The 26,210-nt window shown below is 44.7% G+C and overlaps 1 protein-coding gene across 2 annotated transcripts in view; it reads left to right on the top strand.

The window, feature by feature from the left end:
* LOC127424388 (neuronal calcium sensor 1-like) overlaps positions 1-26,210 on the top strand; it is a 74,332-nt gene that overhangs the window by 14,816 nt on the left and 33,306 nt on the right. For both annotated transcript variants that reach the window (XM_051669548.1, XM_051669549.1), the window contains exon 3: positions 15,345-15,369. In XM_051669548.1, the coding sequence (XP_051525508.1) occupies positions 15,345-15,369 (25 nt within the window). The remainder of the gene's footprint in view (positions 1-15,344; positions 15,370-26,210) is intronic.

Genomic DNA, 26,210 nt, shown 5'->3' with positions numbered 1-26,210 from the left:
CTTGGACACTGTTCCCCTTTTCCCGACCTACAAAGTAAACTTTGGCGTTAACGGGAGGGGGTACATCGTCTAGTCATACTAACGGGGTTTCAGTGCCGTGTTCCTTTGATGAGGTCGACGGACCTGGTGAACAACGGAGCACGTCAAACTTAGTTACTAACTCAGTCAAGCGTCTCCTAATATCCTCCATTTCCTCTCTCAAATCTTGTTCTCTGAGGGGATTTGAAACCTTTCCTACCCACTCACCTTCTTGTTTGGGTTTTCGTTTGAAACACGCATTTCCTTTCGGCCAGCGAACGTTTTGTTGTTTAGGCCTGCCGTGACCCTGGGGGTGTGTCTGGTTACCACCCCCCTGGTTATGTTGCTTACCCTGCTGGCGGGGTGATCGGCGCCTCTGGGGTCTGGTTCTAGCATTCACCTTAACGCGAGGCATTTCGTTGCCTTCAAGCGCTAGGTCTGCAAATGAGGCTTGGATCCCCAGGGCTCTGGCGTCACCTTTGTGCCCTCGGGCAGGGCGCACTCGTGTCTCCCATGCCAGTTGCGCGTATCTTCTGATTTCCTGCATGGTGGGGTTGCCCATTCTGCAGTGCATCGTGACGTCATATCGCACGCACTCGTGGAGGTTGTGAAGGAAAAGAGACTTGAAAGCTCGTTCCTCCTCCAGACCTGGTGCATTACTTCCTTGGAAGTACATGGTTCTCAGGCGTCTATAATACTCACGCGGAGGCTCGTGCCTCTTCTGGGTGATGGCGAAAGCAGCTATGGTAGCGGAGGCTTCGTCGATATACAGCGAATACTCCTCGCGTATGGCTTTACACAGAGCTGAGTAGCGGTTTCGTGTACCAGTCGGTAGCGTTTCCATGAACGCATGGACACTCCTTACCGTGGTCTTCCATATGAGCTTGAGTTTTTCACGTGACGAAGCGTAAGGCAAATCAATCAGGCAGTGCTCAATTTCCCTAAGATAATTGTCGATGTTTGAATCTCGATTATTTGGGTCAAAGCGTTCTATGTCCCCTGCGAGGGACTCAAGTTGTCGGATGCGCAAGCGCTGGTGTCGGTATGACCACGGGTCGTCCGAGTCATCCGAAACATCATAGTCACTCGGATCGCTATAGCGATGAGGACGACTTCCTCCCCTTCGTGGTGGGGAAGGAGTCCAGTCGACGCATGGGGGTGGACCCCGGGTTGCGTACAGCTCCCTGGCTAATGGGATCTTTGAGCCACTTACACCACTCTGGGCTTGAAAATAATTGTCCCCCCTTCGTGGTGTGGAATCAGTCGGTTTGAAACGCACGGTGTCGTGACTGAAAACTGACTGAGGGGGGCAACTATAAAGAGGGGCACCTGCATCCAACCAGCGGGCCGCTGGAGGATTTTGAAAGGTGTCTTGGAGGACGAAGTCAGAGACTGTACCACTAGGGGCAGCTCGGCTCCTAGCGTGTGTTCCTGGGTTTCTCAGGGGCACATTTCTACGCGTAGCGCTACAAAGGGAGCCCTCTTCTATGTCAGATGTCGTGCGGTGCATTTCAGCTGCACTTACCTGATCTGACTCTACTTTTAGCTGGGCAGCTTGAAGCTGCCTGCGCAGGACTTCGTTTTCCTCCTGCATCCAGGCATTATCTTTCTGTGCCTGGACTTTCTCAGCTTGAGTGCACCTAATTTCTTGGTGCAGGCTGAGATTTTCCCTCTGCACCGCATGATAGCTGCTCTGCAGCTGTGCGAGCTGGGCCTGGTGCTCGGCGGTTTGCAGTTGGGTTTTGCGGTGATGAAGAAGGAACATTTGGCCCACAAGGTCCAGGATTGTGCGCATTGGCTTCCCGACCGGGTTGTTGACATAATCAACTAGTTCCTGCAATGCTTCATCACAACGACTAACATTGTAGCCGTTAAGGTTATCTCTCTCCTCTATGGAGAGACGAAGGACAGCAGCAACTACATCTTGCAGTGCTGGGTCGACTAACCTCTGTGGAGCTTCAGCTCCAGTCACGCAGGGCGATTGGTGACTCATTTTACTGGGGCCGTAAAAATTCTTGTGATAGTGGCTCTGACAGCTTGTTGTTTTACGGTTGATATAATGCTAACACGAAAGCACAGTTGAGAGGCTTCGACCTGTGCTTACGGTCTACTGTTATGTAATGTGCAAATTTCACTGTGTTCTCTCTTTGGTGGATGTCAATGAAGTGACTTGGCACCTCTCTGTAACATTTAGATGAAAGCGTTAGGAGTTAAATAACAACAACAGCAGGTTTTAAGCAGACTATAGTAAATTTACCAACCCCTAATTCACTCTTAAGAGCACTTTCACACCACACTGGCTTATGTTTGGCAAGTTGTGAGAAGTAAATTGTCAAACAGAACCAAACTTTGACGTAAGGATTTCAACTTATTACTTTGGATTCTTATGCATACACACTGTGACAGAACTGGCACGTAGGATGCCTCACACGGGGCACCAATTATTATGTAGGGCTTTACTGGTTGTTTAGATCAGGGTTACTATCAGAAATAATTAATAATTATTTCTGTAGTTATTAATCAATATTTAAATTAATTAATTGGATCTAACTCATTAAAACCTCATATGGGACTCCAGTAAATGTAGTGTGCTACGTTTAGGAGCAAGTTTGGTTATTAGCAATAATTAATAATTATCAAAGATAATTATTAATTATTAAAATCAATAGAACATTGATGAGAGTCAATGTTAGCTTTTTTAATCCTTTAAATCAACAGTTATCAAAGATAATCGTTAATTGTTAACGTCGATGAAACATTAAAATTAACACTAGCTTATTGATCATTCACATTCAATCAAAGATAATTATCAGTTATCAAAAATCAATAGAATATTAATAAGGATTAACATTGACGGGGCACCACCCTGAAATCAGGGACTAATAACCGAATATTAAAACAGTCTCAATATTAGATTGTTTTCTTAGGAAAATCGACATCCGAAGAATATCGATTTTCGGGAAAAAACAATGAATGAAGGTTTGAATCCGAGCACTGACATCCCGTCAGCACGACACAGGCGCATGCAAAACAAACCAAAACACTTCTCTTTGTAATATAAACAAAGTTTATTTATGCAGTAATATCAATTAATAATTAATACAATGCAGTCAATAAACTTCCGATTTACAACTACAAACTAAACAGTGATATGATTAGATATGGAAATAAAAATAATTCTATAACACAAGGTGTGTGTGTGTGTGTGTGACAGTGTGTGTGTGTGTGTGTGTGTCAGTGTGGTTAGTGTGAGAGAGAGAGAGAGAGAGAGAGAGAGAGAGATGATTAAGTGACAGCCCGAAAGCTGATTTCGCTATAGCTGGAGATGAAGCAGCCGTGTTCATCACTCAGAGACGCGGTTTTACGAGCGGGGCTCGTAAAAGTCCCTTGTTATTTGACTCTTTAATGGATGAACTCAGTTGCTGTCTCACCCGCGATGGCGAAAATGCACAACAGTCCAATCTGGTTGGACCACAATACAGCAAAACAAATTCGTGATAATTAATACCCTGAGTATTAATAATTAGCGGACATGGCGGTCCGTAAACTGTACAAGCAAAAACCTTGAAACACAAGAATAGCACACTATAATATTCTATCTCTGCCCAGACGTAAACCTCTTACTTGAATCGCATGAGGACCCATGTAGAATGTGTTTTCCTCCGTCCTTTAACTTTGACCCGGTTCCTTGTGACTCGGGTGATGACGGGGGCCGTTTCCTCGCGCTGTCGGCGGCCGGTACGGCTGTTGATTCTCAGAGGGCGGTACGGCTGTTGATTCTCAGCGGGCTGGCGGAGAACTCAGAAATGTCGACTTGATTGAAGATGGAAGAGAAATCTTTAATCTCTTCACTTCTGTAGGCCAACGGATGAAGATGCGAATTGCTCGGCGGTCTCCTTCGGATCCGTTAGAGTGTTTGGTTGAACACAGAGTAATCTCAACTCGTCCAGCGAGATGGAGATTGTATGGCTACAGTTTCAAGTCGGACATTACTTCCTTATGCCACGAGGTTACACCGGAGAGCAGCAAAAAGCTACGTCCGTATTCGGTGAACGAAGTCGCCGGAAGCAACTTTGGAAGCATTTCAGAATTATTTGAAGTCCTGATGATGTCATGTTTGAGGGACGTTCTGTTGTGTGCCTCATCCAATAGGAGTTGAGTGCTCGATCCTTTAGTGAGCAAGGCTTCATGGATTTGTAGTCTGTTTTGGACTCCCTTTGTTTGATTTTGGTGCGATTTTTATCAGTAAGATTTATGACTCAGAAGGAGGGGGCTTGAGGAATGTTTTTTATGACTGTTAGGCCTGCCTTTGTCTTCTATCTGAATACATGAGGCCCAACACTTTAGACTTTGCTACATACAGGGCCGGCCCTAGCAGATTTTCAAAATGGGGCCCCCCTACCAACAAGTGCACCTATCCAAACACACCCACCCTTAATAACTAAGCAAGTTTAAAGACAATTTAATTACCAAATTAAGGTGTGGTACAGTAGATGATATTTGCAATTACTGTAAATAGTGGCATATGCTATTTGCACCCTGGTGTGTAATAAAACAGTATTTAATCTAATAATTATTGTGATGGAACTTAATTAAATCACTGGCAGCGGGACGAAACGCACCTGATGTGCCATGTAATAATTGTACCTCATCACTGCTGTCTTCATATGCCAAGCATGGCTTTAGAGAGAGCAGTCTCAGAGTCCTTCAGAGGGCAGTAAGTCCGTTATGAAGTCCACTCCCAGGTGTGACCAAGGGCGACGCGGGACGGGCAGAGGAAGGAGTTTGCCAGCTGGTAGTTGTCGTGGGGTCCTTGACATGGTGCAATCCGGGCATCCCTGGATGAACCTTGTGACATCTCTGTCCATACGCGGCCACCAGAACCGGTCCTGGATGAGCGAGAGGGTCCTATTGGTCCCATGGTGGCCAGTGCCCAAAGAGGAGTGTACAGACTCAATGAGTGTCAGACGTTAGGAAGTGAGAACATAGGTCCTGTTGGCAGGGCAGCTGGCGGAGCAGGTTCAGTGGCGGCACCTTTCACAATGCTGTCGTCCAGGAACCACTGGATGGGTCTCACTATGACATGTGGAGGAAGTATGGTTTTGGGTTCCTCTGTGAGTTCCTCTGATGAGAATAGATGGGAAAGAGCATCTGCTTTGATGTTCTTGGCCCCTGGATGATAGGAGATGGTGAAGTCAAAGCATGTGAAGAAGAGGGCCCATTGTGCCTGGAGAGGATCGACAAGCTTCCTGAAGATACTCGAGGTTTCTGTGGTCAGTTAGCACCAGAAAAGGATGACGGGCCCCCTCCAGCCAATGCCGCCACTCTTCCAGGGCTAGCTTAATAGCCAAAAGCTCCTGGTTTCCAATGTCGTAATTCTGCTTCGCTGGGGTGAGTTTTTTGGAGAAGTAGGCACATGGATGGAGTTTTGATGGTTTCCCCTGCTGCTGAGATAGGATGGCTCCTACGCCATTAGTGGAAGCATCTACCTCCACCACAAAAGGTTTGTTTGGGTCTGGATTGATTAGGAGTGGAGCTGTGGTGGAGGCATTCTTGATATGTTGAAAGGCGTAGGAAGCCTCGGAGGTCCAGGATAGAGATTTGGGCTTTGAAGGCATGTGTGCGCATGTCTACCCCCTTCTCTGCACTGCCCAACTTGTAGTGAGCCCCCCGATAATGACAAGAACACACAGCATTTACTTTTAGTGATATCACACTCCGCTCAGACACTTTCTTTACACCTTTTGTGTTTGTGCATTTTTATTTAAAATGAATGATTTTCCGATGGCGTGCACTGTCTGTTCTCGATTACATGGACCGATAAGGGTAGAATAGTGAAATTGGCAAAATGTGAACTTGAACCTGTATCACCCACGCAACAAACCAACTGCCTTATTAATGTCACCATATCAGATCTTAGGCTAAACACTGTCATATTCATATACTTCTGTCTCTATATCTTTTCTTCAGAGCAAATGTAATATTTGTAATAGTTTTGACAGGTTTCATCGGACTATTGGCATGCATATAGCTGGGCTGTGTGCTGAGTGCTATTTACACTTATTGCAAATAATTATTTGGGTCTACTGAACCCGTGGTACACTGTAAAAAATTGCCAGGATTTTACTAGATTTAACAGTAATTTCTTATGTTAAAATACTGTATTCAGTGTTTAGTGTTCCCTTTGGGTGGTACCTTAAGTTATTTCTTTTAATTTAATCTTCTCCCAGTTGGAGCAATTCTGTTTAAAAACACAATTTATTGTACTGTGAACTATGGAGAAAATTAATCAATATAGTGGTTGACTTTGTTGGACCATGATGTGTAGGCTGCACTATATGATACATTTGAAAGTAAAGAAATAGTGACATTTTCCTTGAGCTTAAAGGGAGGGATGTCTGCAGTGCTAGTCTATGATATGATTGGTTAAATCTCTCATGAACTTTGAAAAAAAAAAAAATGTGTCAACCTGACGCACAGATATCAACACTCTGCATATAAAACTCAACGATGGTGACAATTAACAAACACTGTAGATAAAAAAATAAATAAATACTGATGGTAATTGTGATTCTACAGTGCAGCTCTGCTACATTACAGTCATTTCTTGGTCCTGTTCACTGTGAAGTCACAGTATACAGTTGTCTTTTAATTTTAATAAATTATAGAAATACTACTGTAAAATATACTGTAAAGGTCATGCAAATAGTAGTCAGGAATTTACTGTAAACTCACACAAATTTTTTTATAGTGTAGTGGGGTCTCTGGTGGCCGCAGGGGCCTTATGAGGAAGGGCCGGCACTGGCTACATATGTGCATTGCCAATGTCACTTTTTAACTTCTTTGAGAATATTATGGTAACAATATCCTCAGCTGTGGTTGATAGGTTTTTTGCAAATTTAGTTTACAAGGAAAGATGCAAAACTCTAAACAAAATGAGGAAAAACAAGAAACAGTACCCACTAAATGGAGACTTGGGAAAGTGGGTGAAAAATGGGTGTTTTCCAATCAGTGGGCGTTTTCTCAATGCCTACTACATTGAGATTCCCTATTTACGTTGGATAGTTCAGAAATGCTACTCACACTGACTCTGTCTGAAACCAGAAAAATGCTGCCGCCTTAGACAGTTTCCATAGAAAGGTAAGAAGGCATGTCCGAAAACAATGTTTGCATACTGTAATATTCTGCATACTAAGATGCCTCCATGTGGTCAGTTTTTTGTATTTTTTTTTTGGAGGCAGCATAAATGCATACTTTGCTGCCTATAATACCCAGGTTCGTCAAGGGTTGAAATAATAAAAATGCCTTTGACAGAGCAGTTGAAAGAACTATATGAATTTTACTTCTTTCAATGTTCATTTTCTTCAACTTATTATTCTATTCTATTCTATTCTATTCTATTCTACAGTATACAGAAAAATAAGCATTGTAATTATAAATATTCACATTTCACATTAATTAGTTGTAGACCATTACACAACGTTATAGTACCTTGGAAGCCAGACTGAAATCAGTTTTCTTTAAAGGTACCTTTGTACAAAAATGACTGTCATGGACTGACTAGTGGCTCGCGTGTTCTTCTGAAAACACATCTTCTTTTGTGTTCCACATAAAGGCTGAGTTACAACCTAAAACGTGCTAGTCGGCACTAGTCGACTCCAGTCTGCAGATTTCGGGCCAGTCGGAGTTGACATATTTCACAGAATAAAAACATGTAGTATGTGATAGGCACAGACTCTGATTTCTTACACTCTGTATATCATTGCATAGTCTGAGAATATATATATATATATATATATATATATATATATATATATATATATATATATATATTTACAATTTAGGGCCGACTACAGAGGTCTGATATCGTAGTGTATGATGCTCCATGACTCAAATATCTCTTGAGTCATGTTGCAGTCTCGTCGCAGTCTCTTGTATTCTCACCAAAGATCACTCCCAAATGCGCTTTGCCCTTTTTAAGTTACTGTACATCCATGTTTGTTTATATTTCTCATGCGAATGGGAGTGTTTCCATGTGAGTTTGTGATAGGATCAACTTTACAGTCAGGTATTGTGTGATCCTCAGTTGTTTGGTGTGTGATGCCCAGTTTTCAGCCTGGTCTCATGAACATTACATGACTGTGGCAACATTTTGGCAAAATGAAATTACGTGCCTTATTACATGTTTGGCTGCAGTTTCCGAGTAAATGTCCAGCAGGGGGCGCCAAAAGCGAGTGAAATGGTGTCGTAATCATACAAGGTTTTTAAAATAAATATTAGATGGAGGTTTTTATGAGTAAAACATACAGTACCTCCCCAACCTAAAACTTTAATCTAAACTAACCAACAGTGATCTAAAATCAGATGAGAGGTAGACACAAAACAGACAACTTTACTGTTAACCAATGCCTAAACCTAAACATAGTTCCAAAGTTCTGTAGGGAGCTGGGGGGTGGGGGGGGGGTGTTTTGAGGTGTGGGGCATGGCGTGATGAGAAAGGGCAAGGGGCGTGGAACCAGGGCAAAGTCCGTGGGGGTGGAGCCATGAGTGGCTCGAGGGGCGGAGCCATGGAAGGCAGAGCCGTGAGAGGCTCGAGGGGCAGAGCCATGGAACTTGGTGCCCGGAGAGTAGCCGAAGACTCGAAGGGCCAGGGTGGAGCCGATGGCAGGGAGGACCAAGGCGGTGCTGGAGGCTCGGAGGAGCAAGGCGGAGCTGGGGGATCGGAAAACTGAGGTGGAGCCAGTGGGACTGAGGACCAAGGTGGAGCCATAGGGAAGGAAGTCCCCGGTGGAGCTGACAGATCTGAGGGACGAGGTGCAGCCAGAGGATCGGAGAGCCAAAGCGGAGCCAGGTGACCGACAGACCAAGGAGGAGCCAGAGGGAACGCAAAGCTGAGGCAGTGCCGAGGGACCGACAGGCCAAGGCGAAGTCCAGGGCTCGGATGGTCCAGGTGGGGTCGGAGGGCTGAAAGTTCCCCTTGCCTGCTCAGGAGAACTAAGGGTGGGTATAAGGGTGTGAAAAATCTCCAAGTCCAACTGCTTAGGTGTGGCTGTGACGTGGCATGGAGCAGGCCGAGGCTTGGCTGTGACGTAGCATGGAGCAGGCTGAGGCGTTGCTGTTACGTGGCATGGAGCAGGCTGAGGCATTGCTGTGACGTGGCATGGAGCAGGCTGAGGCGTTGCTGTGACGTGGCATGAGCAGGCTGAGGCGTTGCTGTTACGTGGCATGGAGCAGGCTGAGGCGTTGCTGTGACATGGCATGGAGCAGGCTGAGGCATTGCTGTGACGTGGCATGGAGCAGGCTGAGGTGTTGCTGTGACGTGACATGGAGCAGGCTGATGATTCGGGGCAAAAGATGGCGCTAGCTCAGCGACCATGATGAGGAACTCTGGCTTGGTGGCCATGACGTGAAACTCTGGCTCGGCAACAGCCATGTCGTGGAACTCTGGCTCGGCGGCAGCCATGTCGTGGAACTCTGGCTCGGCGGCGGCCATGTCGTGGAACTCTGGCTCGGCGTCCGCCTCCCCCACGGTTATGCTGCGTTCCATTCAAGTTGGATGTGGGATATTCCTGCTTGATATCTCCAAACATAAATGCATTCCATTCCCCAATATTCGGAAATGCAATGCTCCCGTTAGCTTAGCAGGGGTTTGACTCTCATTAGAGATGTCTCCTAGCAACCCAACTGATAAACAATGCTGCAGCGCTAGCATTTGTGCTTCAGGTGTATGATTATCAAAAGAGATTATAATGTTTTATACACCTGTTTCTGCTGGCATTTGTTAAACAAGCTTTAATATCATGTAATGTGAAAACGAACTCATTTATCGATATTACTTAATAAAGTGAATGTTTATCACTTACTTTGTATATCTCCCTGAGCGTTGACATGTTTGTGTGATATTATGCACCTGCATCTCGGCAAAATTGGAGTTGAGAATTTCTGCACGAGCCTATAAGTTGTAATTCTGACTTAAAGATGCATTCCATTGCACTTTTCCTAGTAGGAAGTTGTAAAATCTGACTTTCCGAGTTCAATGGAATGCAGCACTACTTTTCAAAACTGACACTGAATGCTCAAGCAGCCTAATTTACACTTAGAAAACTTCTGATTCAATTCAGTTCAATTCAGTTCAGTTTCACTTTATTGTTGGAATCTCTTCCAACAATTGTCTCTCATCCCACAGCATTTACTGTCTCGCATCAATTCACATCAATAACCATACACATCCACATCAAATTATAAAACACAATACAATAAACACTGCTTAATACAAAAACCACATATAAGTATGTAAATACACAACCAGCTGCAGTGCATTGATTTAGACCTTTATATTTTTCAGAACCCTGAGGCCTACTTAGACCCCCAATTCTGATTTATTAATTTTACAGACTGATGAACAAAATATTTCCGTAATCTGTTCATTCTAGCATATACTACTCTAAGTCTTCCTGTCTTCATACAAAATATGAGAAGGGTCAGACATAATTTTACCTGTCAGGGACAACTATATGCTATAACAATGCAAAAAGCACTTACCAATTTACTTGAAGTGAAAATCAGTCATCCTTTCCTGTTTAATAAATTAAGCAATCACATGGTCATGCAGAACATCTCGTGTTTTTAAATCCATAAGGATATCTTTCTCATTGGTGATGTGGCAGTAACAGCCGACTCTCAGACAGATCTCGCACTCTTCGCTTTCAAATTACATCACTTAAAGCGTGATTGCGTCACTCAAGGATAGCTAGAAGGCCTCGACCGGGACATATCCTAAAGATCACACCCACCAAGAACAAATAAATCAATTGATTGGCTGATGAATCTGACAATCTGACTTTAGATGCGCATTCATTTGCACTGTTGAGGGATTCTGAAGAAATTCTGAAGGCCTGAGGGGAGGGACACAACGTCTCGTTCCCTCCATCAGGGAACAGAGGTTTCACAAGTAACCATGACATTCCCTATCTGTCACTCATTCGATGTTGTGTCGATGTAGTGACACTAGGGGTCCCTATACGAAACGCCACAACTGGCTGAACTGTGTTACGTGAACTGGCGGTGTGTGACGGGCGGACCACTGTGTGCCTCGTAGCCAGCACACCAGGTCGACACGTAACCTCCCCCAACATAGTTATGAGTGTCGAACGGCCCTTTGGGGACAGGTCGACTACCCAAAAGATAGAGACAGGCTAACCCAGTCGTTGCCTCTTTTCCCCTTCTTTTTTCCACTCCCTAAAAAAGAAGGGGGATTATCCGACAGGTCTAGTCGGGGGGTGTCCCTCCCAAGGGGAGGACACCGTGGAGACCACACCTCGCCCAAAGAGGGGGGGGGGTATTTAAGTGGAAAAATATGTCACATGGTCTTTCCAACAATGTGGAGAGTCTTCAAGGTAGATCCTACCCAACGGGGGAGGAGTTACTACAAACATGGAGACTAGGGCAGAGGGGCTCTGCCCAAGGAAGACGCAGTTTGCCAACAGGGAAACGAATTAGCGGAAGATATACATCGCATGGGGTTTGCCTTAAAGGGAACCACCACATGCAGAGCACCTACCCCAGAACAGGACTCTTAGTTAGCACGTGTACTGAGCCGGCAGCGAGTCTCTCTGAAAACTCGATTGCCATAGGACTCGGAGGAAGTCAACCAGGGAACATAGTTTGTGAACGCTACTGGGAATTAATGGCGCACGTCTTCAGCTCAAAAGAGGTGGAAGGCGCTATGTGCAAGCGATACACCTGGCCGGCTATCCCGGGCTTATCCGCTTGTATTGCATGCGACTACCTGGGACGAAACCAGTTCCATCCGGAGGTTGTAGAACCTTGCAAAGGTGTTGGGTGTTGCCCAGCCTGCTGCTCTGCAAATGTCTGTTAGAGAGGCACCCCTGGCCAGGGACCAGGAGGCTGCTACACCCCTGGTAGATTGGGCTCGTAGCCCTACCGGGGGCGGCATGTCCTGGGCGTGATATGCCATAGCTATGGCGTCAGTGAGCCAGTGGGTGATCCTCTGCTTGGAGACAGCTCTTCCTTTCCGCTGTGCACCAAAGCAGACAAAGAGCTGCTCAGAGATACTAAAGCTCTGTGTGCGATCCAAATAGATGCGTAAAGCGCGCACCGGACACAGCAACGACAGGGCTGGGTCTGCCTCCTCCTGGGGCAGCGCTCGCAGGTTCACAACCTGATCCCTAAAAGGGGTCTTGGGAACTTTGGGCACATAGCCCAATCGGGGTCTCAGGATCACGTGAGAGTTGCCAGGACTGAACTCCAGGCATGTTTCGCTGACAGAGAACTGACAGGTCTCCTACCCTCTTGATGGAAGTGAGCGCAGTCAGGAGGGCAGTCTTCAAGGAGAGTGCCTTAAGCTCAGCTGACTGCAAAGGCTCAAAGGGGGCTCTCTGTAGACCCTGAAGAACTACAGCGAGGTCCCATAAGGGAACGAGGCGCAGTCTGGAGGGATTCAGCCTCCTGGCACCTCTCAGGAACCTGATGATCAGGTTGTGCTTCCCTAAGGACTTACTGTCGACTGCGTCGTGGTGTGCTGCTATGGCGGCCCCCCAGAACAGCCTGGGACGGGGGAGGAAGAGGCCTGTCCTCGTAACCCGTGGGGACTGCCACATCGGGGGCGGCTGTGTGCCACAGCTGGGCGCTCAGGGGCGGGAAGACCACCGCTGGAGCGCCAATCCTGCAAGGAAAAAAACCCGTGGACGGTAGTCATGATGACGACCGTGCACACTGGGTATGTGACCCAGGGAAGAAGGAAACTGCTCTTTTGCTGAACTGTTGGGTACCGCAGCCACTTGGGCATGCGGCGAAATCAAACAAAAAGGCAACAAAAGATTCTCCACCCGGCCCTCCACCGGGGGATGGAGTGGTCTTCTTACCAGCTACAGGTGAATGGGTTTCTTCGACCCTGGGTCGCCCATCTCAGGGGCACTTTGATGACCTCCGTGGGTTCTTAGCAGCCAACTGTGAAACGGGTGGCATCTGCTTTCTGCGGTGGGCTCCACGCCGGGGCCGGGCCGAAGGGGCGGGCTGCGGCGGAGCCGGTGCAGTCACCCAGGGGCACGCCCTTGGCAACGGGCAGATGGGGTGCGGGATCTTGAGCTGCGCCGGGGCAGGATATGCCGGATAGCCTCCGTCTGCTGCTTCACCACCGAGAACTGCTGGGCAAAGTCCTCGACGGTGTCCCCGAATAGGCCAGCCTGGGAAATGGGGGCAACAAGGAACCGTGTCTTGTCGGCCTCACACATCTCGACCAGGTTGAGCCAAAGGTGGCATTCCTGGACCACTAATGTGGCCATCATCTGCCCGAGTGACCGCGCTGCGACCTTCGTCACCGAGCTCAGTTCCTGCATCAGATCTGGGGCGGAACTACCCTCGTGCAGTTCTTTTAGCGCCTTGGCTTGGTGGACCTGCAGGAGAGCCATGGCGTGCAGGGCAGAGGCGGCTTGTCCAGCAGCGCTGTAGGCTTTAGCCATCAGGGACGACGGGAACCTACAGGGCTTGGACGGGAGCTTAGGGCTTCCGCGCCAGGTGGTGGTGCTCTGCGGGCATAGGTGCACCGCGAGCGACTTATCCACTGGGGGAATTGCAATATAGCCCCTGGCCGCCCTGCCATCGAGGGTTGTGAGGGCGGGGGAACTGAGGAATCGGGGCCGGGCAGTAAAAGGTGCCCCCCATGATTTCGTCAGCTCCTTGTGCACTTCTGGGAAGAAAGGCACTGGAGCAGAGTGTGGCTACTTTGAGTGGTGCCGCGAGCCCAGGAACCAATCATCAAGCCGCGAGGGTTCAGGGGAGAGCGGAGGGTTCCACTCTAACCCGACGCTCGCGGCCGCCCGGGAAAGCATGTCCATCATCTCTGCATCAGCCTGTGACTTGGCAATTGTCCCCAAGGGTGGGAGCCCAACTGAGGCATTTGCGTCCGACTGGACAAGCCCGCTATCCGATGCTGCGCTCGAGAGCTCATCATCTTCACGGTTTCTGAACAAGAGGCCAGACTCGCCGTGAGACAAGCTGGCGGACTCATCCGGAAGCCCGACTGGGGCAGACGAGTGTGCTGGGGAATGGGAGGTCCGCCGGGGGATACCCGGCGGAGGCGATCCCATTGGGGTCCACAAATCACCCCCAGTGCTAGCCGTGCTGGCCTCAAACCCATAGGTAGAAGGACCGAGGCGGGGAGCCGCTGGGGTGGCTTGCTTACTTACGAAAGCAAGCCGTGACTGCAACGTTGCCATGGTCATGTTCTCGCAGTGAGAACATGAACCATCCACGAAAGCTGCCTACGTGTGGGTCGCGCCCAGAGTGGTTGCATACCAGCTCCTTTTATACCCGTATGTCTGGGGAAGTGGCATGCAAATACCACTCGCCAATTTTCATTGGCTTTTTATCAAAGACCAGAGGTGTCTTGGGCTCCCAAGAGTGACCCCTAGTGTCACTACATCGACACAATGTCGAGTGAGTGACAGATAGGGAACAACTATATTTCACTGTTGATGGCTTCCCAGATTACCATCAAATCATCAATTCCCAAACCACTAGACAAATAGTACAATGAATTACAGCAGAATTAGATGTAGGCTATATTTATTTACATGACTTTTTCCAGGAATGGAAGATCTAATCTAAAACCATGCTGCATGTTGCTGGCTACAGGTACTGGGTCATTTTGTTATGTAAATTTTTCGGTCAATTTTACCAAGCTTCTAGGTTACTCCTGTTTCCCAGCAACGATATAACTGCGCAATCCAAGCACTTGGGTTGTGTGGGTACAGATTTATGTAGCCTACTCATTATACAGTAATTCTTTACCTAAAATGACATCTGTTGCGTGAAGGAACAAGATTTTGTTTTGGCAAATAAAAGCAAAATCCCTGTTTAGTTTATGAGGTTGCCCACGTCTGTACTCAATTAGTCAAATTGCCTGTTCCATAGCGATGGGATGCCCAGGGAGAACAGGATGTATCACTAGGAGGAATATGTTAATTGAATGAAGAATTGTCTCAGTTCATGTTTATTGCACAGATTGTAAGAAACTCTAATTAAATGGTCAACAAAACATGCTACATGGTGTTTTGTGTAAGTAGGCCTACCAAATAACATGCTGTATCAACATATATCTTTGCCAACATACAGCTGAAGTTGTTGTCATCATAGGAATGGACGGATAATCACACTTATTATTCTCTTCATGTTTGTTTGGGGAGGGACTCTTGGGGTCTAGTAGTGAAAGCTGCCTCTTAGAATGTACAGATGAGAGTAATGTGTTGTGTTCATGTGGATCAGTATTAACATGTTCATTGTGTTCTTCCTTGTTTTCCCCACAGTTACAGAGAAAGAGGTCCAGCAATGGTAAATCAGTCTATCTATCTATCTATCTGTCTGTCTGTCCGTCCGTCCATCCATCTTGTTTGTTTTCTGTCTTTCCCTAAACATCATCCCCTGTTTTGTGTCTTTATCCTCCATCTCTCCTCTCATCACTCTGTTGTCTGTTTTGGCACACTAAGTACAGCTTACTTGTATACCTCCATCTGCTTTGGCCACTCAACACAGCAGTCTTTCCTCTTATATTTTTGTAGTTGTGCTTTCCAGGAAAAATATTTCCATTTCTACCCTTGAAACACAAATTTGACAGTAATGTTATAGTGGATCTCTCTATAAACTGTTATTATCCTGTTCTCTTATATCTGCTGGCATGAGTGGCTATGAAAAGTTGATGGCTGAATACTGTTCTTATAAGTAGAGCATTTCATTTTAAGGCCAGTAGCGTGTTATATACACATTGTGTCTCTCAGTGTAAGCGGTTGCAAACAGAGCACTTTGAGCCTTTTTCCTCAAAGATAAAAAGCACTGGCACCTTTTCTGGCAAGCCCAAGGTCAGCCCAGCACAGGCACTGTGTGTGCCTGGGTGTTTGCCAGGCTAAATTGTTGACTCATTTTCAATGCTGCTAGCAACATAAAACCATTGACGAAGGACGTGTATGTAGGGCTGCAGTGGGATGTGAGCTAGGTGTACTTTGGATAATTTTCTGCCTAAGAGATCTCACCCCATCTCTTTGAGTACTGTTGACTTTCAGTATCCATCATCCCCTGAGGATCCTTCCTGAGGATGGATAATGCTACTGAAGTGATATAGAGCTTAAGGTGAAAAGAGCTGCTTTTATTTTCACGCTTTTATCCACAGTACTTGTGTGATCCACAGAACTCAGAAGTGAAAAGCATGAGTAAATCTACAAGGACTTATTTAGGGACTTCTCATTTGGGTGAAGATGAGTATAAATACATATAGATAGATTATATAGATATAAATATAAACTCAGCAAAAAAAGAAATGTCCTCTCACTTTCAACTGCTTTTATTTTCAGCAAACGTAACATGTGTACATTTTTGTATGAACATAAAAAGATTCAACAACTAAGACATGAACTGAACAAGTTTCACAGACATGTGACTAACAGAAATGGATTAATGTGTGTCTGAACAAAGGGGGGTCAAAATCAAAAGTAACAGTCAGTATCTGGTGTGGCCACCAGCTGCATTAAGTACTGCAGTGCATCTCCTTCTCGTGGACTGCACCAGATTTGCCAGTTCTTGCTGTGAGATGTTACCCCACTCTTCTACCAAGGCACTTGCAAGTTCCCGGACGTTTCTGAGGGGAATGGCCCTAGCCCTCACCCTCCGATCCAACAGGTCCCAGACGTGCTCAATGGGATTGAGAGCCGGGCTCTTTGCTGGCCATGGCAGAACACTGACATTCCTGCCTGGCAGGAAATCATGCACAGAATGAGCAGTATGGCTGGTGGCATTGTCATGCTGGAGGGTCATGTCAGGATGAGCCTGCAGGAAGGGTACCACATGAGGGAGGAGGATGTCTTCCCTGTAACGCAAAGTGTTGAGACTGCCTGCAATGACAAAAAGCTCAGTCCGATGATGCTGTGACACACCGCCCCAGACCATGACGGGCCCTCCACCTCCAAATCGATCCTGCTCCAGAGTACAGGCCTTGGTGTAACGCTCATTCCTTCGATGATAAACGTGAGTCCGACCATCACCCCTGGTGAGACAAAACTGTGACTCATCAGTGAAGAGCACTTTTTGCCAGTCCTGTCTTGTCCAGCGAAGGTGGGTTTGTGCCCATAGGCAACATTGTTGCTGGTGATGTCTGGTAAGGACCTGCCTTACAACAGGCCTACAAGCCCTCAGTCCAGCCTCTCTCAGCCTATTGCCGATTGAGCACTGATGGAGGGATTGTGCGTTCCTGGTGTAACTTGGGCAGTTGTTGTTGCCATCCTGTACCTGTCCCGCAGGTGTGATTTTTGGATGTACCGATCCTGTGTAGGTGTTGTTACACGTGGTCTGCCACTGCGAGGACGATCAGCTGTCCTTCCTGTCTCCCTGTAGCGCTTCTTAGGCATCTCACAGTACGGACATTGCAATTTATTGCCCTGACCACATCTGCAGTCCTCATGCCTCCATGCAGCATGCCTAAGGCACATTCACGCAGATGAGCAGGGACCCTGGGCATCTTTCTTTTGGTGTTTTTCATAGTCAGTAGAAAGGTGTCTTTAGTGTCCTAAGTTTTTATAACTGTGACCTTAATTGCCTACCATCTGTAAGCTGTTAGTGTCTTAATGACCGTTCCACAGGTGTATGTTCATTAATTGTTTATGGTTCATTGAACAAGCATGGAAAACATTGTTTAAACCTTTACAATAAAGATCTGTAAAGTTATTTGGATTTTTACAAAATTATCTTTATAATACAGTGTCCTGAAAAAGGGACATTTATGTATACATGGGTCAGAAAGTCTGAGACCAGTAGTGAAAATGTATTAAATTATATTTTTATCTAAGTTATTAAAAATAAAAAAATACATTACAAATTATGATTAAAATTATTATCAGCATGACAATATGACTGAAACGTTTTGATTTTCAGAATTTCTCACTATTTGATATTTCCCCTTTTTGCTTAAATATCAACACATACTCAAGTTGTTGGAGACTCAAGAAGGAAAACCTGATGGTCCGTTGTATCACAGCATGATTTGATAGTTCCAAAAATCGCCTTGTGTGCTTTGACTGAAGCAAGGAAAGCTGACCTTCTTCAAAGGAACATATTTTTTCTTCTTGGTTTAGCTCATTTATTCTTTGTCAGAAAACATAATTTGATCACATTATTTCAAAAGCATGGAATAATGTTATTTTTAAATGACATTATTTTTGTGTCACATTACTGATTTATGTTACAAGAAGGGCTGTCGATTTAACGCGTTAATACATTATGATTAATTTTATAAAAAATAACCTGTTAAAAAAATTTACGCAATTAATCATGTCCCCGGACCATAATAAGGAAGATTCCTGAGAAATTCAAGCTTGAAGTACCACCTGTTTTCTCCAGGGGGCAGTAAGCGAAACTTTATAAGCAACGCACACCTTATACAGAAAACAAAACAACCCTTCGGCAGACAACACTGAGAACACGTTCTTGCGTTCAAAACACAGCTTAATGGAGCATAAATCCGAACTAAGGGATCTCAAGACATGTTCTTCTAAGTATTAAATTATGTTTTACTTGACACAGCAACCTAAAAATTTTAGATTTATGACGCAACGCAACCAAAGTGAGATGCTCCAAAAGCATCCGTCTGATGCAGGTGTACACTGACTGGTCCTTAGACAAGCTCTCATAATAAATCTCTGACTGATTGACAAATTCACTTACAAAATTGATTGCTGTGAATTGTATGCCAATGACTGACTTGTGTTCAATAATATGCAAATAAACAATACACTGGATTCTAAAGCCACTTTTTGTATTGTCTTATCAATACTTAACTCCTCTGCCACAATAATGTAATGCATTTTAATTATCTAAATTTTTTTAAATAATATTTTATATATATAGTAAATATTTAAAGATAACTATTTATATAATAATAATATATATATATTATTTCTTTGTTACATATTGAATTATTGTTATTTGAAGGCTTTCTCAGCAAATATTTATAAATGCGATTAATTGTGATTAATTTGATTAATCGGGACATCATGTAATTAATTCGATTAAAAATATTAATCGAATGACAGCCCTAGTTAAAAGACCAAAATAACATTAAACACTGTTAAGTCTCCCACTTTTCTCATCTTGCTAACCCCCCCCCCCCAAATAACACCTAAATTCAACATTTGTACTCTCTACATCAAGTCAAATGCAAAGCATGCTGAGAACTATAAATTCCCTTGCCAAAGCTAATCAGAAAAAAGTCCAAGGCACTACTTCTAGTACGAGAGTTAAAATGCCTTTATTGTTGTTTGGCAGCAAGTATTGTTCCCTCCAGCAAGTAGCACTCTAAGATGTATTCCGTCTGACCCCCCTTGCCCATGTTGTTGAATATACCTAATTGGTTCACATTCACCCTACGTAATGTAATCTTGTAGAGAGTTAAGAAGAGAAACACAATGTTGTTGTGTAGATCATAAATAAGATTTAGCAAATGTCCTGAGTTTTCCCATTTTTCCCAATGTAGAAATCATTCAGAATCTTAAATAATTCATATTTATTACATGTCATGGCATTTCTTTATTTTTAATATTTAAAAATTCTAAAATGTTGTGTTCCAGGTTTAAATTAGATGAATCCCAGATTTTCATGTGGACCCAAACTTAAAGACCACACTGGATATTTAAATATCTTTTTGTGTTTGTGATTTTTATCTTTATTTTCCAATCTCAGTTTGTCTATACATATCTGGACTCCTCTGAAATGCAATGGAACAGAGATGACCAACTTCCTCCTGCCCTCAAACTGAATTAGAGAACTATTACATTAGCCTGACAGAATTACATTCTCATTGGTTTTTAGTCTACAGCATTCTTTGTCCTTTCATCCTAGTTAAAAGTTTATGCTAGTTAGCTAACTTTTAGCTAGCAATACATTAACATGATAAATGCTAAGTAGTTTTTGCTCTTTGAGTTTTGTAACACATAGTTTGACCTAGGGCTGAGCGATATGGCAAAAAAAAAAAAAAAAAAAAAAATCTTTATTTTTTATTTAATTTTTTTTACTTGTGGATGATTCACGATCCACAATTTGATTTTTTCAACTTTTAAATGTACTCCAACATGATTCAAATAACATGTTCATTATTGGAAAGCAAAGCAGCCTGGTTAGGGAAATCAAAGTTCTTTTCATTATACACTGTAAAACATTTTGGTTTGAGTTTACAGTAAATTCCTGGCTACTAGGTGCATGACGTTTACAGTATATTTTACAGCAGTATTTCTTCAATTTATTAAAATTAAAAGACAACTGTATACTGTGACTTCACAGTGAACAGGACCAAGATATTACTGTAATATAGCAGAGCGGCATTGTAGAATCACAATTATATCAGTATTTTTTTTATATACAGTGTTTGTTAATTGTCACCATCGTTGAGTTTTATATGCCGAGTGTTGATATCTGTGCATGTCAGGTTGACAGTTTTTTTTTTCTTTTTTCTAAAAGTTCATGGGAGATTTAATCAATTAAATTGGTTAACCAACCAATTTAGCCAAGCAGATATCCCTCTCTCTATGTTCATTGAAAATCTCACAGTTTCTTTACTTTCAAATGTATCATATACTGCAGACTACACATCATGGTCCAACATAAAGTCAACCACTGTATTGATTAATTTTCTCCATAGTTCACAGTAAAATAAATTGTGTTTTTAAACAGAATTGCTCCAACTGGGAGAAAATCCAACTGAATTAAATAACTTTTAGTGTCTCATTCAAGGGAACACTGAACACCATAATGGTGACTTCAAACAAAACACAATTTGTTTGTGACAGAAAATGACCTAGCTTGCATTGATTTCATTGTAAAATTCTGAATACAGTATTTAATTGTAAGAAATTACTGTTAAATCTTGTGAAATCCTGGCAATTTTTTACAGTGTAGGAAACAATGGTGTCCAAGAAAAATGCACAAAAAAGTGCACCACAGGGGGAAGTTGTCAACAGAGTGTAAATGTAAAATAAATTTAAATCTAATAAACCCAGATTTTCAGAAATAATAGAATAAGAAAACTGCTAAATAATTCTTAGACAGTGTAGGTATTCATTTTATCTAAGCCAAGTCTATCTAGAAAGTTATCTAGAAATCAATATCTATATATTATCAAGTTTATCTAGAAACTACTCATTGTATATCAAACAATTTGTATAACCCCTGCAGTTAGAGACGCGCCCTCTAGCGTTACACACTGAGCAGCTCAGCAATCTGAAATAATTTATCATTACAATTCAACTCATCAAGTTCTCTTGCCAAATGTTGGCTATAGATGCAGTACACTTGAAACACGTCACAGAGAAAATCAATAATTATCTTAATCATCGATTGCAATCATCGAATCATCATTTATATTAATCATCATGGTAAAAGGAGTGGTGGATGTTTGATTCTCCCATACATAGCCTATTTATTTTATATAAAGTGCCCGTAACTGTCACGTAATTAACGCTATATTATAGGTAAAAAGAGAAAAAAGGAGACCGTTCATCAACATGCGCACGCAGAGGCCAGTTAAGGTCTGATTTAGCCGGCGTGTACATGCTTGATGGACAAAGTTGAGCTACAATCACACTGTGTACAATCATATGAGAATATTACCAGTGTGAATTCTTTTTTCTTCCTTATTCAACCTTTGGTGGATTGACAACGTATCTAACTATAGCATTTTTAGTATTTTTTATGCACAACCTTAAAAAAAAAAAATCGTGTCTAAAAGCAAATTCGAAAATAACTGTGCAGCCCTACCTCAAACTAAGCAAAAACTCTACTCTTCACCACAATGGTAACCCAGCATAACAGAATTGGTTCTTAATCCCAAAATAACATTAAACACTGTTAAGTCTCCCACTTTTCTCATCTTGCTAACCCCCCCCAAATAACACCTAATTTCAACATTTGTACTCTCTACATCAAGTCAAATGCAAAGCATGCTGAGAACTATAAATTCCCTTGCCAAAGCTAATTAGAAAAAAGTCCAAGCCACTACTTCTAGTACGAAAGTTAAAATGCCTTTATTGTTGTTTGGCAGCAAGTATTGTTCCCTCCAGTAGCACTCTAAGATGTATTCCGTCTGACCCCCTTTGCCCATGTTGTTGAATATACCTAACTGGTTCACATTCACCCTACGTAATGTAATCTTGTAGAGAGCACATTTTAGAGAATTACATTGATCAAAAGCAAAGAAAACAAGTTAAGAAGAGAAACACAATGTTGTTGTGTAGATCATAAATAAGATTTAGCAAATGTCCTGAGTTTTCCCATTTTCCCCAATGTAGAAACATTCAGAATCTTAAATAATTCATATTTATTACATGTCATGGCATTTCTTTATTTTTAATATTTAAAAATTCTAAAATGTTGTGTTCCAGGTTTAAATTAGATGAATCCCAGATTTTCATGTGGACCCAAACTTAAAGACCACACTGGATATTTAAATATCTTTTTGTGTGGTTGTGATTTTTATCTTTATTTTCCAATCTCAGTTTGTCTATACATATCTGGACTCCTCTGAAATGCAATGGAACAGAGATGACCAACTTCCTCCTGCTCTCAAACTGAATTAGAGAACTATTACATTAGCCTGACAGAATTACATTCTCATTGGTTTTTAGTCTACAGCATTCTTTGTCCTCTCATCCTAGACCCAGACATTCTGCTGCGGGCAGTTCATATAGCTGCCACATGAAATCCCCTGCACTGGGGCTTTTATTTATTATATGCGTATAACTAACCATTTTTATATGCACTAATGTGCATTAATCAGCCAGCTTCTTTGCATCGTAGTCTTTGCCCGGTAGTAACAATTAAACAGCAGAACATATAATTTGACATTTGTCTTTCCCTGCAGGAGCTGGTGTTTAGTTTGTATCGTAAACAGAGAGGGTGTAACGTTGGGTTGGTGGAGAGGAAGAGAGGAGACACTGGGAGTAAATACTTTAAGTCTTTTAATAATAAATGCTGGAGTGGAACAAAACAATAACGATAAACATCACAACAAACCACTAAACGACTGACAAATGAATGGGCAAAACTAGAGGATATACACTACCGGTCAAAAGTTTTGAAACACTTACTCATTCTTTATTATAATTTTTATCACATTTTAGAATAATAGTAAAGTCATCAAAACTATGGAATAACATAAATGGAACTATGGGAATTATGTTGTGACTAAACAAAATCCAAAATAAATCAAAACTGTGTTATATTTTAGCATCTTCAAAGTAGTCACCCTTCGCCTAGAATTTGCAGACATGTACTCTTGACATTTTCTCAACCAGATTCTTGAGGTATCACCCTGGGATGCTTTTTAAACAGTATTGAAGGAGTTCCCATCTATGTTGGGCACTTATTGGCTACTTTTCTTTATTATTTGGTCCAAGTCATCAATTTCAAAAACTTTGTTTTTTTTTAATTAAATTTTAGTTTTATAATGAAATAAATTAATATGGTGGCACAATTATATTTTTGTCTACAAAACTAATTTCAAACATTTAAACATACGCCTTCAAATCAAAAGGTTTTTAAGATCATAAGAAACATTTCAGTCAAGTGACCCAAACTTTTGAACGGCAGTGTACATCGTGAGGCAAACGCCATGTGATGCACGCAACAGGCGACAAAAACAAGACAGGACACCTTTGCGAGAGTTCGGCCACACACAAACCTGAAATCTCAGACTGAAGTGACCGAACCTCAGCACAACAGGAAGACAGCTCACGACCCGGGCACACAGCGCAAAGTGAGCGAAATGCGCATCCGCGGTCACGAGAGACAGACACAGCACATGGAGCATGAGTGTCTTGACCCCGACACAGACCGAAACTTAACCACAGAGGGAAGTCTGGATCTAGACACCACGCACTGGACATGAAACACAAGACAGCTCATGACCCGGGAGCGAAGCACAACGCGAGCGCGACGTGAGGCGCACCCGTGTTCACGAGAGACAGACATAAACTATTAATACGAGTGCATGCTGCCAAGATGACATAAGTGCAATGCACCTATGTCAATAACAGACAGACATGGAGCATAAGTGTCTGGATCCCGACAGACCGAAACTGAACCAGACAGGAGGTCAGGATCCAGACACCATGCTCCAGACATGAAACAGGACAGACTGAAGAGCGCATGGCAGGGAATACAACCGAAACTGTGTGCTCACACAATGACAGAAAACAAAACACAAGACAGACATGGGACGATTATGCCACGTGACAGTACCCCCCGGCGTCCCAAAACCGGAACAACAAACAATACACAAGACAGAAAAATGAGCACTAACATAAAACACAACAAGAAGGCAGGGAACCAGGGAGAGAACTTAAGAAAAGGGACAGGGTCCAGTGGCCTGGGGGAGGCCTCAGGGTGGAGGCAGGGTCTGGCAGCCTAGGAGAAGGCCTCAGGGCGAAGGCAGGGTCTGGCAGACTGGGAGGAGGCCTCAGGGCAAAGGTAGGGTCTGGTGTCTGGGAGGAGGCCTCAAGGCAAAGGGGGGGACTGACGGCCTGGGAGGAGGCCTCAGGGCGCAGGTGGCACAGTACTGGGTGGCGGATGCTGGATGGGGGGAAACGGACTGGGTGGCGGCCGCTGGACAGGGGGCAGTGAACTGGATGGTGGCCGCTGGACAGGGTTCAGGAGGGAGCAGCTTAGGGGATGGAGCCATGGAAGGCTCAGGGGCGGAGCCATGGACGGCTCGGACACTGGCCACGGCAGGGAAATGGCCTCCGTGGCCGTGAACGCTGGCAAAGGCTGAGGAATTCCCTCTGTGGCCGTGAGAACTGACAGAGAATGGTGAACGGCCTCCGTGGCTGGGAGCACTGCCAGCAACTGGGGAACTGCCTCCATGGCCAGGAGTGCTGGCAGCGACTGAGGAATGGCCTCTGTGGCCGAGAGCGCTAGCAGTGACTGTGGAGTGGCCTGCATGGCCAGGAGCGCTGGCAGCGACTGTGGAACGGCCTCCATGGCCAGGAGTGCTGGCAGCGACTGGGGAACGGCCTGTGTAGCAGGTAGCACTGGCAGCGAATGGGGAGTAGGAGCCCTTCGCCTCCTCTTCCAGGCGGCCGGGAGCATTGCTTTGGGAATGGCCTTCGTGACGGAGGACGCTGGCACTGGGATGGCCGAGGCTTCAGGTGCTAGCTCTGGGACGGATGAGGCTTCAGGTGCTGACTCTGGGATGGAGGCCTCAAGACGAAGGCAGGGTCTGATGGCCTGGGAGGAGGCCTCAGGGCAAGGGGTGGTCTGGCGGCCTGGGAGGAGGCCTCAGGGCAGAGGTGGCACAGTACTGGCCGGCGGACGCTGGACAGGGGGAAACAGACTGGGTGGTGGCCACTGGACAGGGGGCAGTGAACTGGACGGCGGCCGCTGGAAAGGGTTCAGGAGGGAGCGGCACAGGGGGCGGAGCTGTGGAAGGCTCAGGGGGTGACATGGAAGTCTCGGGCACTGGCTGCGGCAGGGGAACATCCTCCATGGCTGTGAACACTGGCAAAGACTGGGGAATGGCCTCCGTGGCCATGAGAACTGGCAGGGGAGGGGGGAACAGCCTCCATGGCCAGGAGCTCTGGCAGCGACTGGGGAACGGCCTCTGTGGCCGAGAGCGCTGGCAGCGACTGGTGCACAGCCTGCATTGCTGGGAGCATTTGCAGCAGCAGGGGAATGACTTCTGTGGCCGTAGGCACTGGCAGTGACAGGGGAATGACCTCCTTGGTTGTGAGCAGTGACAGGGGAACAGCCTCAGTGGTTGTGGGCACTGGCAGTGACAGGGGAATGGCCTCCGTGGTTGGGAGCGCTGGCAGCGACTGGGGAACGGCCTGTGTGGCCAGGAGTGCTGTTTCACAAGACACCCGAATGGCATGAGCACACATCGCCAAGACAATGAGGCAGTATATGCCCATGCCAACCGACAAACAAGATGAGAGAATGCGTAGTAATGCCAAACAAAGCAATGCCACACATTCTCACACTAAAAGAAACCCAAGCGTATATTGTGAGGCAAATGCCATGCAATGCACGCAACAGGCGACAAAAACAAGACAGGACACCTATGTAAAAGTTTGGCCACACACAAACCTGAAATCTCAGAACAAAGTGACCAAACCTCAGCACAATGTGAAGACAGCTTGCGACCC

The sequence above is a fragment of the Myxocyprinus asiaticus genome, chromosome 33 (genome assembly GCF_019703515.2).
Source record: "Myxocyprinus asiaticus isolate MX2 ecotype Aquarium Trade chromosome 33, UBuf_Myxa_2, whole genome shotgun sequence".
Lineage (NCBI taxonomy): Eukaryota > Metazoa > Chordata > Actinopteri > Cypriniformes > Catostomidae > Myxocyprinus > Myxocyprinus asiaticus.
Note: the sequence above shows the minus strand (reverse complement) of the source record. Positions and strands in the feature narration are given on the sequence as shown.